Below are 16,798 nucleotides of genomic sequence, written 5' to 3'. Positions count from 1 at the left end.
TGCTTAGTAGTTGCTGATAAGTTTGAACGTTACAAATAACTAACAAACTGTAGTCTACAAATATATACAGTAGCTGAGTAAATGAACCTTCTGTTCCATGTTCATTGTTTATTCGTGTATTATTAAACGTCAAGTAATCAATCAAATAATGTCATGTTTAGTGGAAATTTAAATCTAACCACATTACATTATTAACTGTTACTGGCAAACAATATATCATTGTTAGTCTTTAATAAGTTTACTTTTTTACTGTAATTGGCTGAGTGTAATTATCAATCGAGGGCCTAGACAAATTTCATTATCTCTATCTGTCTGCACGATATCTTGATAACAAACTCTTTATTTATTTATTTATTACATGAACATTAAGAACAGTAATTTATCAAGTTACAATAAGTAGAATTAAGGAGATGTGTTCATTAATTCCAGGAACTCTTCTATCTTGTACACAGGATTCTTCAACAGGAATTCTTTCTGACCTATAGACTTGAAATTTCCCATGAAGCTTCAATTTTATAAGTGTAACATCAAGTTTCATGATGTGAATGTCTCTTTAAGGGATTTGGCTGAGTTAATAATTTCAAATTATTTACGGTTAAAATTGCTTGAAATTATATTTGCCATTTAACAAACACTTTTACATATTTGGTCTAATGGGTAACCATGATGGCAATGAGAAAGTACCAGAATAAATAAATTTGTAAACAGAGACAATCATATAGTATTTTAACACTTGATATATTAACACATTTACCTTAATGAAATGAGCTATTAACTTCAAATTATACATGCAGCCTTAGTGAAACCTATGTAGTGTGACGTATAGTAGGTTACTCCTACCATTTTAATTGGCACTAAAATCGTCACCAATATTTAAAAATCACTTTCACTAAAGTCATTGGTTTTATCACATCTAAGTATTATAGATAAGGATGCAATTTAAAATAATTGTAAGCTTTAAAATTGTTTTTATTTTGCCAATAAATAATTTATTTACGGTTAAAATTGCTTGAAATTATATTTGCCATTAAACAAACATGAAAATTTAGACAATTAAAATTAAAACTAAGATAATGTTTAAAAAAAGTTATAAGAGAATTTTAAAATCATATTCCTAATGTGATACAAGTGGTACAAAAGTGTGTGGCTTATTGAGCTAATTACACTAAATTGTGTAAATTATTATAAAATTAATTATGTTTGATTAGCAACGCACTTAATCGTTTATGGTTTTTAAATACGCAGTTGAAATTATTTCTTAGGTACCTTTTCATGGTTATAAATGGTTTTAAACCCATTTATACTCATAATTAGCGTTATTACTATTTTCTTTTACACAAAAAATGTAATACTTTTAAAAATAAAAATGTAGTTAACATCTTTTAAGTAAACCACTGGGCAGTAATGTTGTTGATGACGCAAGAAAAAGTTAACCTTAGCAATGCAATTTTAATTTCAGCTTAATTGGATTTATGATTCTTGAATATTACATATTATGCTATTGATGGACAGAGAAACATAAATACACATTTACAGTAGACTTTGGTGTTGTCAATGGAATTTAGTAGATGCCATTAATGAATATATCAAAGCATTACTAGATTTCTGAATGGAGAAAGTTAAATGGATTAGAAGAAAGCTGTGAGGAAACACAAAAAATGACATAAAATGGTCTATTATCATTGATCTAGGCCAGACCAGGGTCTAAACAGGTTGAGTAACGGAAAGTGAAGATCCTGAATGATTACAGGGTTCCAACACTGTAATAACACTGTCACTCCTAGTATCATTTGGTTGGATGTAAGTTTATCATGTAATAGACATCAGAATGGTTGGATCATATAATTATTTTATCCTGCAGAATTAGGAATAAATCAAGACAAATCTATTATTGTTTTGTTATGATTCTTGATAAACAAAACCTGGATAACAAATAGAAATAAAATAACATTTTCCATTTACTGCATATATAAAACAGTTATTTATTATCCATGTAGTTTAATTGTTGTTAGTTTAAAATTCAAAATAATTCTTAATTGAGAATTTTAGAATTAAAAGGATTCTGTGTTTATGAAGATTTTAAATTATCCATGTCAATTGTTACAAATAAAAGTTATTTTGTTGAAATCTTTGTAATTAAGTGCTAATTTACTTTTATCATAAATGGTAATTAAATAATTACGTAATTAGCTCAAAATAATCACACACATGCGGTAGGTTCTCCTATTTTCATTCAGTTTGGAATCAATCTTAACTAAAACCTTCTAGCCTTGGTGCCAAATCAATTCTATTAAATTTTGTCTAATAACAGTATCTTTTAACTTAAGATACAAAAAAATTAATTACCCCAATTCTCCCAAAAGTTAATTCTATAAGTTTATTTTTTTCCAAACGTATACTTAAATAACACATATTTAAAAATGTCTTTTAAAACCAAGTACATTTTAACCTGACCCTCTAATTGTTTGGTAAGGTTGATTGGGATTCAAATTTTGGTATAGTAACAATTTTTGGTCCTCCAATGGCTGTACCTGCCCCAAATAATCTCAGGTCATTTACAACTATTTTTGTATCTGTGTTTTTTTCCATCCAGTTATATTTAAGATGGAGGCCATATAAAGTTCAGATGAGTATGTAAAACATTGCACCAATACAAGTTTTTTTATCTTGTTATTAATTATTATCAATGGTAAATGGATTTCACAAATTCATTAGTTTATGCAATACTGTTGCAAGAAATTATAAAATATAATTTTATTGTAAGTTGCTTAATCAAACAGTAACAAAAAATTAAATTATTCAACACCCATTCCTACTTGTGTGATAGAAAGCAGTGTGTTGAGATTATTTATAAGGAAGGTAAATATTATAACAATTATACATCTTCACTCAAAACAGTTCTTTATGGGAGTCCCTCGGGGTTCGATCTTGAGACCATTATGTTTTCTTTATTATTTGAAAGGTCTTCCACCATTATTAAACAGTCATATTAGCATGATTTGTCTTTATATTGTTGACACCATTTTATTTTGTTCTAGTAAATCTCAGATTGAAATTGAAATTGCTTCATCTCTTTTAAATTTACAGAATTTCTTTAACAGCAATAACTTGCTTGTAAACTTTAATAAAACTAACTTATTTCATCCAGGCAAGCTAGAGTTCCCTTGAATTTCGCAATATATATTGACACCCATATCATAGAACTAATTTATATTACAACATTTCTTGGTTTAACTGATGACAGTAGCCTACATTAAGTTAGAAAAATCACACAAAAATTATTTAAATAAATTGTCAACAAAATTGTGAACAAAATTAATGTAACTTTAAAACTTTAAAAACAATTTAGTCTTTATTTATTCATATAGTATAACGTGTGGTATATTTGTTTATGCTTTAACATCAAAACACAATCTTGATTAAATCATTCTAATGAATTAAAAGCTATTACAATTATGTGAAACTTAAAATCAAATGATTCAGTCAGATATCTGTTTTCTGAATTAGTATTTTGACTTTTTATAATCTTTATATTTTTGAAACTGTAAAATATATAATCCAACAACAGCTTAATGTTTTAATATGTAATACCCATAATTGTAATACAGGAAACCATATAATCTCTAATAGACATAGATTAGAATTGTACAAAAAGAACACTAGCCATAAAGGTGCAATTTTCTTTAGAAATTTGCTGAAGTAAATAACAGTTGGAAAAGATAATGCACTGATTATAGGAAAATCTATCTTCCTCGTTAGAAGATAATATAGACACTGCTTAGTGACAATCATAACTTAGTTTTAGTTAGTACTACTCAATTTTAATCCTTAAATAAACTTAACAGTGATGTTAGGGTGTAAAAAATTTAATTTATGACACTATTAATCTGAATATTGTGTACAATTTGTAAATAAAGATATTACGATTAATTATCGGTTGGAAGAACAATTTTAATAATCTAATACAGTTTATAACATGCAAATTACATCTATTGCTAATATATTAACAGAATATACACAAGTACATACAAAGGCAGAGAAAGAGAACAACATCAAAAACAATTCATAAACTTTTACGTAAATATAAAAACCATTAACAATCAACAAAGATTGAAAATATTCTTATTACCAGTCAACAAAAAAAGCAATAGCAACAATAAAGCATCGTACATACACAATACATCAACAGTTTATAACATAAATATACATTGGCGTTTACTGCAGGTATTCCATTCAAAAAGTAGTTTCGAAGTGGTGTCTATACACATTTGTGTTCAACTTTTCATTGATTATTAAAGAATGTAATCCAAAATTAAAAAGAATTTTAAACACTTTGAACAATGTATGGTATATATATTTTTACACTAAAGCTCTTATAAAATTGACGTTTATGGCATAAATGCTTTAAACCTTCTAGTCATTAGAAACAAAATATATATTGTTGGCTAAAATATTTCAAATATAAATTCTTACATATAAATGTGAATTTATAATTTGTTAAACCGGGGGTTGTTTTAGTATTGGAGGCATAATTGAAGATATGTATAAATTTTTCAGAAATTCAGTCATGACAATGATTGGTACGAAAAAAGGCCAACTATGCTTCTATTGTTATACAAATGAATTCAGAAAATGAACCAATAACACATAGTCACTGTCATTCATTGTCTACTCAAAAATACACTTAATCGTCTATTTAATGTATATGCTGAGTGGAGATCTAGTCATAACAAGCTGTAGTTGTCAGGTTTGGAGTGGGTTGGTAGTCGTGTAACACTTGAAATGCTCATATCAGTTGTTTGACAACCCATCAACTAATTAAGTGGTGGCTGATTGCACAAGGTTGAGTCAAATTGGTTTAATCTGCAACTGATAGGCAATTTCCCCACAGTTAACAGTTATCCAATCAATTATGGCTCCGTTTTAGTCAAAGAATCTATCAGCCTTCTTTGCATATTCGGATATTGAATAATTGATAAAACGATCTTCGCTCAGTTTAGAATAACATTTAAAATCCATACTTTAATCTAATTTGTTATAAATCTAAAATAATTGTATTAGCTCTGTAACATCTTCTGGCTGTTTTGGTTGCTTCAAGTTGAACAAGTGTGTCGACAAATTCAGCTAAGTGCAATCCTTACAGATTTCATGACCATTGTCTTCTTCATTACCACCATGTTCCAGTACCTATAAATGCTTTTACTCACCTGAGCTCATTCATGAAAATGTCACTGATTATTCCAACATTTCATTGTAATCTCCACTATTGAATTAAAAATTCAACATGTTATATTAACTTAAAAACAATCAGTATACAGTCAAATTTAAGGTAATTGTACAGGACATTATACTTAATGGATCATCATTACCCATTCTACACTCTACAGAAATCCTAAGATTTAGGACAAAAATGAACTGAACTACATTGTTAACAATTTCATACAATTATGAATTGAAAATGTTTATCTCTCTAATGTTCTCTTGTAACTACAAGTAGTTATATCTTTTGGTTTTTTTAAAGAGTCTCACAACGTAAATGATATTTTTATTTGATTGCACTAGATTTTTTTAATGGGAAGTAGTCTAAACACACATGAAAATTGTTAATCTCCCCTAGAATTGAACCTGTGACCTCTCATTTAGAGAACTGCTACCTCACTGCTAGGCTACAGTGTAGGTCAAACTTGTATTATATCTTTTATTTTTGACCATAATTTTGTTAGGTAAATATGTCCTTTATTTTTATCAGCTTATATGAATAATAACAATGTATACATGTAGCTATCCAGTTTATTTCGGTTTTATATGTTTCTGATTTGCTGCATGTTACTTTTTTTATTAATATTGTTTGTCAGTTAACTAACATATTACTTAGTTATGAATAAACGTAGTAACTAGTAATAAAAAATAAACTAGTGGTTAAATCCTTTTAACTTAATTTCAGTTTATAACATTGTAAACTGTAGGTGAAATACACCACCATTTTGTACATTTATTTATATTTAATGGCAATAGATTACTATTTACAGAATATATATTACACTTTAGAAAGAGCGATTTCTTGGTTAAACTTTAGCAGTGTGAATTGTTTGGGTGGTAGACAAGTTTAAGAGGTAATACAAACACAAGTAAAGAATTAAAAACTAAGTTAACACCTACAAGTTTTGTCCTTACTTCCACAAGCACCACGCACAGTACACAAGTTGGAAATTCCAAGAGCTCTCCTAAACTTGACTTAGTTCTGTTGTAGTATTTTTGTTCCAGTGAAGTATATTCTAACCAGCTTTTGTACAGTGTCTAATGTAAGAATATAAAGGGCTGAAACACATCTAAAAATGACTGAACATAACTTTAGATTTTTAGTAAGTTTAGTAGTATTGGATCTTTCTCTTTATGACTTTACAATTTTTAATCTTGTGTCACAGTTTGAGTAGGTTGGATTTGTATGTAATTACTTTCTTGTTCAGTCGTACATTTACAACTGAAAATGAAAAATCAGTTTTCCATTGAAAACTGATTTTTGAATGGTTTATCATTTGTGTTAGTTCTTCATAGTGTATTTTTTAACCCTGTTGTTACGTTATCACCTGTTTTATCACCCATTTTATCTTATTGGCTATGATACCAGTCTTGATCTGTTCTTCACATAGCTCAGCATTACCTTGAAAAAATAAAGCTAGAAAAGCTTCTTTAAAAATATACTGGTGATAATTAATTTCAAACTTCTCTTGGACCAAATGTCGACCTGGTCTGTTCACCATTTGTGGCCTTTATTAAATAATATGTATGCTATTTTTATTTTTCAATAACACAGAATTACTTTTCACTTGTCAATAAAAGAGTTATAACTTTCAATTTTTACCACAAACAATAGTGTTAAGTTAAATAAGTTGTCGAATTAGTAGTTGAAAATATTTGGAAGAGTTAAAATCACTTATAATAATCGATAACTCTGTGCTGTTCAATTGTCCTTTTTCAGTAATAAGTTATACACTGAACAGTATATTGGTATTATGGATAACCATGCTGGAAACAAAGAAATAACAGAATAAAAAGATATGTAAACAAATTAAATACAAGCATATAAGATTATTAAATGTAACATATCAAGACATGTAACCTAATTACAAAACTTATAGCTTAACTGTTGGGTGACTTGGTGTTAGTATAAAGCAGACAGTATAAAGGAAAGTGTGGACTTTTATTATTTAAACACTGTTATAAAACCATTGTTATGGATAAGATGTGAATGTGGCAAGATATCTCGAGAATCATCTGTAGAGTCAAATTCTGCATGAAACTTAGTTTTTAAATATAGACAATAATATGTTCTATTATGGTACATGCCCAACAGTTGAACTTAACAAGATGAATTAGTAAAACAAAAGTTCTAATGCTAACACAGTTTTCTCATCAAAGCTGAATAATTAATTAACTTCAAATGTTTAATTTAATATCACTGGTAAATGACTATAAATTTTCCAATATTAACTTTATTATTTATTTTGTGAAGTTGCCTGGTAATGGAATCATTGATTCCAAAAGGCCTTTCAATAATAAAGATTCTTCATACAAATGTTTAATTTTTCTCTAACGCCTTAAAATATTGAAAGACTAAAGTACTGCTGATTTTGTTAGGTATTTTCAAATTTTCTTTTGAATACATACAGCCATAATTACATACTCGATTTTTCAATATCCTTTGCTACTGGTCAGTCAACAAACGTTTAGTATACAATAATTGATTAGTTTTCATCCAATGAAAAAAGATGCACACATTTCAGAGAGCTGACAGATTTAAATGTCAAATACTGATCTTAGAGGATGCACAAAAATTCCAAGAAATAATGCAAAGCAAGAAACTGCAGGAATGTGGCTGCTTAGTCAGCCTCTTTAGTTTAGGTGTACACTTAGTCAGCAGTAGTGATCTGATGTATTGTTTTGTTGCCACTGTTGAGTCCGCTTAGTCATAATAGTCTGGAAGCTGAATCTATTTTGCTCTTTATAAGTACACAACCTGATTCTTTAATCGATAAAGGAATATTTACTAGTAAAGAAATCAATCGCCATTGGTGAAGGTCGAAATGGAAAAGTACTAACTCGGATTAAAAAATATTAAATGATAATTTTTTCTTACTTGTATTTTTTCTAGCTTTATACACTAAAACTGACCATTAGACACAAAAAAATTAATAATTATATCACATTCAGACAACTAGATAGAGACAAGGACATATACAGTGAGAAGGTAAAAGGGGTCTGGACCCCCCCAAATTTTCAATTTTTCAATTATTGTTTTAGTAAACGATTATTATTGTTTAAATAATTCAGTAATGCTGACATTACTGCTGAAAGATCGTTCTAAACAAAGAAACTGGTCAAGAACTTTTTAAGGGACAAAATGGAGCCTTACTCTCTGTCCACTGCAGGAAAATATCAGTTGTCTGGACCCCCCAAAATCGTTTTCCTGCCTATGTTCTTGGATAGAAAGATTGAAATTCGCCACTTTTAGGGTCTGTATATGGTTAAAAAAACCTATTAAACATGTATTTACATGCTTGACACAGGTGATTTTAAGTGTGCCAAACTAAATGAATATGATCTGAAAAAATTATAATTTCATAGTTTATCCTTTCTCACCCTCCCATTTCAACCTCCATGAAAATAGTTCGATTGACCTATCAATTGCTTTGTTAGGAAAAATGTCTGTATCGGTTTCAAAAACAAAGGTTGTGTACTTATATTATTCAAATTAGCCTTCGGCCCCTGAACTCCAAAAACTGCTTCCATTTTTTGTTCTAATTTTATTTCAAATGCCAGTACAGCCAGTATAAACTATAGTTTTTTTATGTATGTTTGATTTCAATTTTTCATTCATTGAGGTAAGAATTCAATAGCTATTATTACACATACAGTGACATTAAAATTTGGATAGTAAATTGACTCGGGTTGTGAACTAATATAGCAAACTTCAGTTAGATGCTATGGAAATTGTTGAACAGTAAAGTTGCTTTTCAAGGGATAAATTATGCTTACAACAAGGGATGGATCTAGGGATTTAGTTTTCAGATGCAAAGTAAGCCAGAGGTCTGAAGTAGGGAGTATTTCCATCTCCTGTCAGATTGTCAGATAGTCTGAGGAATTTTATCTGAAAAATGTTTGAATTTTGACACACAAATTCATAACTTTGGTTAATTCTAGATGAGTTAATTTTTCATAAGTAATTTTTATCTATTCAAAAATAGTGCATGTTTAAATTTGTTTCAACTCTTTCTTAAGAGTTAGAGCTATGGTATCTGCCATCTCAATTCCTGTGTCATAAAAACAGTGTCAAATCTTAAATCATTCTATTCCCTTATTTTTAGTAGTATATTTTTGTGAAATATCTTACTGTAAAGATACACTTTACATGTATTCAATTAAATGCCTGTTATTTTCCTAAAATCATTGTTAATTATTTAAAAAATTCACAGATTTTACAAAATTGGAATTTTTAAGTTTGAAAAGTTATATACTTTTAAGAAAAACCCTAAACACATTATAATGAGTTTATCTTTATAACGAGATGTTCTTTGATCTTAGTTTTAAGAAATGCCAATACAAATGTTGAGTTCTATATCGGGAATAAGCTTTAACAAAATTATATTGCAAATGGAAAGTAAATAAAAATATTTCAAATTATATTGTTTTAAAAATAGTAGTTAATACTCGTGAACGGAATTAGGCGCAGTTCTCTGATTTCATTTTAACTATGTGGATTTTACTTAATTTTAAAATATCATCGAATAAATATAAATTATTTCCTCTATAAACCTCAAAAATACAAATTTACATTTTTTGAGATCGCTCTCTCCTATACCTGCACATAACATAAACTTTTTGCTTGTCATATAGCCTACCTTGTACATTGACAATACCAAAAAATTTTACAATATATTAAAATTTTTATTTCATATTATTATTTCTATTATTGAAATGTTAAAACTACTTTTAGGTTCATTGAGTTCTAAATTTGTTTGTATTCAATCTCCTTCTTAAACTGTAACAATTTGAAATTACATATTTTATTATTCCTACATGTAATGCACGCTACTTAAATAACTTAACAGAACATTAACTATTCTTGAAAGAAAGGTCTTCGCACAAAATTTTAATGTACAAGTTTTTATAATGTACAGGCATGAGACATAATTAATAAATCTCTGCTTTATTTATTCCCATTTTAAAATAGAAATTGTTTTAAAATGAGAAAAAGTATGGTTTTATTTATAGTTAAATAAAATATCAAACTGAACATTAAACAACATGTATTTTACTTCTTTTCTTTTATTGATGTATCGACAATGTTAACATCTAATTACTCAATTATTTTAAATGCCATTCTGACACTAAACATGAATTAATACAATTTCTGTATTTATTTTTATTATAACTTATGAATTGTTTTTGAAAAAAGACAAACTTATATTTGTACTAGGGAAAAGAATGGAATATACAGTACTTAAAGAATTATAAAAAAATAATTTTACCAACATTCTTGATTTGTTGGTGTTGTGCTACAGTAGATCAAGTCTTGTCAATGTTTCTGTAATTCTACCCAAGTGTAAAGGCTTTTTGATACTAGTTTGTTTAGTAGTTTGGTAGAACTGAGGCCAAATTATTCTCAAAAATTCCCACATTGAGGTAAAATTCCCTCCCTCTGGCAGCCTTGCTGGAGGCAGGATACTCTCCAGCCTAACAGTACTCCAGAGAGTCTTCTCTAGTCTGTTGTGATAGTAGGGATTGTAGTGCATTCCTTATACACAGAAGTGCTCCAAAAATGCATATCAATCAGGCGTTTGATGAACTTGCAGGTAAGACCAAGTACTAAAAAAAATAAAGTTTAGTTTTTCCTCTAAATAACTTTGTTTTTAGGCTTTTTCTTTTGAAATACTTCAAATTTATTCTATAATTTCCATCTCATAGTTTTACTACAGAAAAATATTAATTGGCAAAATAACAGGGTTTATTACAAATGTTCTTATTAATGTTATTTTAGCTATAAACTATATTTTCGTTAGATAATTCATAACAAAATTTAATATTTTCCCAGAAACATGATTTTTTGCTATATTTACTTATTAGTTAAAACAATTCTGTTATTTATTAAAAATTTTTATAATTTATATTTTGCATTAGTGTTCTAAACACAATTCAACACCAGGCATTTGGTTATTTATATTCAATGTCTGTCTGTCTGATTTCTGAAAGTGCCCACCAGGTGTGCTGCTAGGAAACTGAGTATTAGCTCCTATAATTGTTTCTGAGTATTCTGCTCCAGTTGTGATTTTCCATGACATTCGCATACTCCTTTCATCTTTCTAAGTTTCAAAATCAGAAGGTTTTAGACTCAGAAGGTATTCCTGAATATCCAATTAAAGTAAAATCAGTTTGAAGTTATTCCTGGAATGAGGATTTAACATATTAAAGATCTTGGATCATTTGTGTCGTAAGGTCAAATTGGATATTCAAAAATTATTTATTCCAAAATTTCAGTTAAATCTATAATGAATCTTTACTTGCATCTTTCCAATCAGTGTTTACATATCTATCATTGATAGTGCAGCTATATAAAAATAGTTTATAGTAGTATCTATGTAGTCTATTTTAACCCTAGATAGAATACATATAATCAGATGAGAACTCTATGAAACCAACTGGTTTATCTTTTATAAGTATAAAAAAGATGCCTCTATGTATAGCATTGTGTTTCTTGTAGCTCACAATTGATCAAAAAATCACTAATCATAACTTTATTGCTACTTCCATGAATTAAATTATCATATCAATTTGTATTTTGGGATTACGTAGGCCTAAACAATTATCAGATAAATAAAATCAATTTCTCATGATTTCATTGGACATTTTCTTATGTTAGCTATCAACACATTTATTTTTTATATTTAATTTTCTTATTTTAAGTAGGCAAATTAATAACCAAAATGTTTTAATTTTCTACAGAAATCACCATTTTTGGCTATAATTAGTATAGAGTTTATTAATGTAGTTGCACACCAGCTGCAATGCAACATTTCAAGTCTATAGCTAAATTCATTATTCATAGATGAAAAGACAACTAAGGTGCAATAAAGAAATTTTTACATCCCCCGGCAAACAAGAGAAATTAAGATATCTTGCTACTTGATATGTTCATATTTTTGTTAAATAAATTGTTTTTCATATCTATGAAATAAAATTCTACACACCGAGTCACCATATAAATATGTTTTTTGTTTTGGGATAATAAGGCTACACGTGTTAATATGTCAAATGCTAATATCTGATGAGTACACTTAGTTTATGATGATGAGTACAAATTTATTTATTCTGTTCTCTCGTTGCCATCATGGTATCCATAAAACCAATTTAAAGATATCCACTACGCTCAGCCAAATTCCATAAAGTAACATGCACCATATTCAAACTTTGTGTTCCTTATATAGAAATGGGGCTTTATACATAACTTCTAGTCTACAGGTCAGTTTCATTGTGTCCACATGACAGACAGACAGACAGAAATTAAGTTTTTCCAGCCCCACAGTCATAGGCTTCGCTAACACTCAGCCCATAAACAATACTGTTAGTATCTGAACTTTTTTATTATTCATGTTTTGTATTAATGTTCTAAACACAATTCAACACCTTCTACCATTTGGCTATTTCTACTCATCGTATGTTTGGTTTCTGAAAGTTTGGATAGTTTAAACCCTAAGGTGGGCACTTGGTTGTAGTTTCTGATTAGTCTGAAATAGTTGTGATTTTGACTGAAATTTTTGTGACACTTCAAAATAAAAATACTGTAACCCCACTTCAGTGACAGGATTTATTTTGTAATGCTGAAAATGGGGAATCAAAAGAGCACAGCAAGCAGGCATACTCTCACAAGATAGGCAGGTGTGCTCCTTAGTCAAAATTACAATGACATCAAATTAGATTATAATTACAGTATTACTGTACTTCTAGTAACAACTGTGCTCCTTAGTCAAAATTACAATTACATCAAATTAGATTATAATTACAGTATTACTGTACTTCTAGTAACAACTGTGGTATTTGTGGCCATTCAAGTATTAGAAATTTATAACATATTTGCTACAAACTTACGTAATTCATTTTAATTTGTTAACATGAAGAACAGGACTAATTATTTGTTTTAATTTGAATAAAAAAATGTTTTAAATGAGTATTGTTCCATGTATTTTCTTATTTCTGGGTAGTTTTACCATATTTAAACATTTCCAATTTTATACTTTTACTAGAACAAATGTTGCTTAGGTTCTGTTCATTAGGTACACTCAATAGGAGTAGCAAATATTGGTTTTAATAAAATGAGCATGAGTATGTAAGATATATGTGAAATTACAAGTATTTTTAGTTACCTACCATAATGCACGAGGAAAAAATGTACTCTCTAATTTGTCTGAAAAGTCTGATGAAAGCATGTTAAGAATAACATGATAAACAGTAGCTTAAATCATTGATAATATCATATTAAATTTGGCTTAATTGAGGGAGAAACATGCATCATGGATTAAATATTGAACATAAAAACTTTACATAAAAATATTTATACTGATGCTGATTGAATTTAGTATCAGCATCATTCTGGAATATATTTTAAATATTGCAGAACTCTTTGAGTGTGGTAATTGTGCAATCCTTTGTTTGAAAGAAACTTATTAACATGTGAGAGCTGTATCAATAAGTAATTGCTTTTATACTACTGTACCAGGAATCTCCAAGTTGGCTTTTGACCAACACATCAAGTTTCTCTGACCGCAATCTCCAGATAAGAACATAATGCAAACTGTAGTGAGAGAGATTTCAGCCAAACTGATAACTGATAGGAATGTTTTCTAGTCAAACAGAAAATCTTAAATGGAAAACATGAATCAGTCTGTTGACATTAAGACAACAAGGAGTAGATTACAGAGTCCAAGCTCCAAGCAGGATTAGTTAGTTTGGTGATAGTAATGTGGTGTTGAGTGGGCAAACCTAACCTGTAAGTTTAACTTACAACTTGAAATGACTAGGACATATAACACGTTTGGTGAGTTTGGCATGACCACTGCATTTGTTCACAAATTTACAAAATATTACTTATTTGTGAATAAAAATCGTTAATGGGTTGCCCATTTGTAGTTTATATAGGTAACTTTCTAAAAATTATGTGTTGGTTGTTGGATGCTATATATTTAGCAATTGGTGAATTTATATTGGAGAGTTTTTAAATATATCTTAGATGTCGATATTTGGAATATGGATTTTAAAATTCCTTATTAATGTTAATAACAATGATAATTTAAAATTACTTAAGCGGAACAGATGTAAAAATATGTAAATTTAGTTACCAAAGGAGAAAAATTTAACTGGTGGTGTGTATATGAGATTCTTGTTTATAAGAAAATTACCACTTGATTTTTGGCTTCAATAATGCAAGAGAATTCAATGTATTGAATGGGAATTAAATTCATCAGAACAATTTTTCCTTTAAATCTTTATTGTTTGTTACTTTTTATTACAGTTCTTGGTTAAAATTGTATCAAGTATGTATTCCTACAAATATATATATATATATATATATATATATATATATATATATATATATATATATATACATTTATTTTTATACACAGTAATTCACAAATTGTACCAGTAAATCTTTTGTTTTATTTGCTATCAATTGGAATTTTTACAAATTATACAGGCTTAATTTAAATTTCAAGCAAACGTTTTGATTAATACATAAGGAAATAAAATTTAATAACTTTTTATCACATAGTAGGTATTTTTAATCAGCCGTGTTTGTTTATTTAAATGTCTCCATAAGAACATTGATTGTTTTTGTAAAAGACACTATACATTTTAGTGAATAAAATTCGTAATTGTAATTGAAACAGTTCTTTTAAAAATTAGAACGTTTCTGTTAATGTCTGGGATGTTTTCAAACAGCTTTTCACGTAACATATGAAAAGCTATTGTAGTGGAAGAGACAACTGTACTCTTTATCTTAATATCGTATTGTACATATTTTTTTGTGAAAACAATTTTATATCTGTGTGTGTGTGTTAAATACACATGTATATTTCTGGTATGAATTTTATTTTATTAATACATCTTAGCACAGTTGTAGGAGAATTAAAATGTTCTGAACACGCTTTAACTATAATTTGAAGCAAAACAAAATGGTTCAAAAGATTAAAATAATTCTTACATGTGTCCAGTGAGACAAAAAAATTTAGGTTCTAATTCATATCAGGATCAATAATTAAACATAAATTTGTATTAGGGGTAGACTTTGACAAATTGAAGAAAACTGAATTTATCAGTCGATAAGGGATACTTTTATAAGCAGAAATATATGTCTGAAAATTCAATACACTGTTTTTGAATTTTACTAAGATGTCTCTTGAGCACTTTCCATATGCCAAAAGAAAAGAAGTTTCTATTATCTACATACTCTCTTGCATTTTATTTTCATTCATGATAGAAAACGGACTTGTGCCATGGATCATGTGATCAATTTATCTTAGTAGTAAGAGGACTACACAAGCCATTCTCGCTCATTCTACATAAAAAGACTCTGTTATCTCATAGAGTGACATAATTGAAGGGTTGAGTGGAAGAAAGGGGTAAGTCACATTTTGCCACTTTTGAGAAAAATGGACCTAAAGTTTTTAAGTTATAACTTTTGTATTTTTTTATTTAATTCAGCTCTGAAAACGGCATTGGGAGGGAAAGATACATACATTTTTTTGTGGCAACTCCTGGTAAAAATTCAAATACTCCTTCCTACTAAATTTTCAACTTTTCTATCACTTACCCCCTTTTTCCACTTAAAATGGGGTGGGTACTTGGGAATGGAAGAAGGGGTTAAGTACTGTAAAATAATACTAAAGATATATTATGTAAAAGACAGAACTTTATTTGAAATGTTACCTTATGGAATACCTTTTAGATGAGATTGTTGCACAACAACAAACTCTTAACATTGTAAATACTCTTATGAAAAGGTAACTTATCAGTCTTTTCGTGTTGGTTATAAAAACTGTAACTAAAATCTAGTTTTAAAATACAAAAAGGCTCAATATCATTACTATTTAAAAATCTTAAACGATAACTTAAATGGAGAACACACCCCTTATCTCAATGATAAACTTTAAACTGTAACTAATAGGCTACTCTTATCAAAAGGTAATATCTAAGTCTTTCTTTTGGTATAAAACGGTAACTAAAATAACTAAAACCTAGTCTCATTCAAAAAGGCACAATACTATTATTGTTTAATGCTTGAAAGAAGTTAAAAAGAGAACAGTGTATTTTAAGTCGTCTTTCCTCAGCGGATAAAATATTACACAGTAAAAAATACTGTTGTTAAATACAACATCTAAGTATTTATGCCTTCTCTTGTAAGCTATTTTAAAAACAATAACTAAAGTCTACTTATAAAAAATTACAATCTTATTATTATTTTAAAGGCTTGAAATAGGTTAAGAGATATTAGTCTATTTTATTAATTAATCAGTTTTTCTCATTGGTTCAATGTAAAACTCTTTGTCACTTTTCTTTACTCTGTTTCTTTCACTGGTCACTCTTTGTTTATCTGCCCCTCCTCATTTTCTTATGATTCTTTCTCCCGGTACCTGTTTTTCTTGTTCTTCGATTACTCTCTGATAAAACCACTTATATTCTCCTTTAAACATATTTAAGTTGTGTTTTCAAATTGTTGAGTTTCTCTTTGGTTACAGTCCCATACCGT

At 28.5% G+C, this 16,798-nt stretch overlaps 1 protein-coding gene across 3 annotated transcripts in view; it reads left to right on the top strand.

The window, feature by feature from the left end:
* Nucleotides 1–16,798, top strand: part of LOC124364427 (sodium/hydrogen exchanger 9B2-like) — a 142,179-nt gene that overhangs the window by 42,203 nt on the left and 83,178 nt on the right. Inside the window, exon 1 of one of the 3 annotated variants that reach the window (XM_046819918.1) lies at nt 10,728–10,853. The exons of 1 other annotated variant lie outside the window; for it this stretch is intronic. In XM_046819918.1, coding sequence (XP_046675874.1) covers nt 10,820–10,853 — 34 coding nt within the window. In that variant the 5' untranslated portion in view covers nt 10,728–10,819. Of the gene's footprint in view, nt 1–10,727; nt 10,854–13,932; nt 14,090–16,798 lie in introns of those variants that run through there. One more of the 3 variants, XM_046819920.1, reaches the window with a different exon arrangement.

This window comes from Homalodisca vitripennis, chromosome 6 (assembly GCF_021130785.1).
Source record: "Homalodisca vitripennis isolate AUS2020 chromosome 6, UT_GWSS_2.1, whole genome shotgun sequence".
In the NCBI taxonomy this organism is placed as follows: domain Eukaryota; kingdom Metazoa; phylum Arthropoda; class Insecta; order Hemiptera; family Cicadellidae; genus Homalodisca; species Homalodisca vitripennis.
This window is presented reverse-complemented; position numbering and strand designations above follow the sequence as displayed.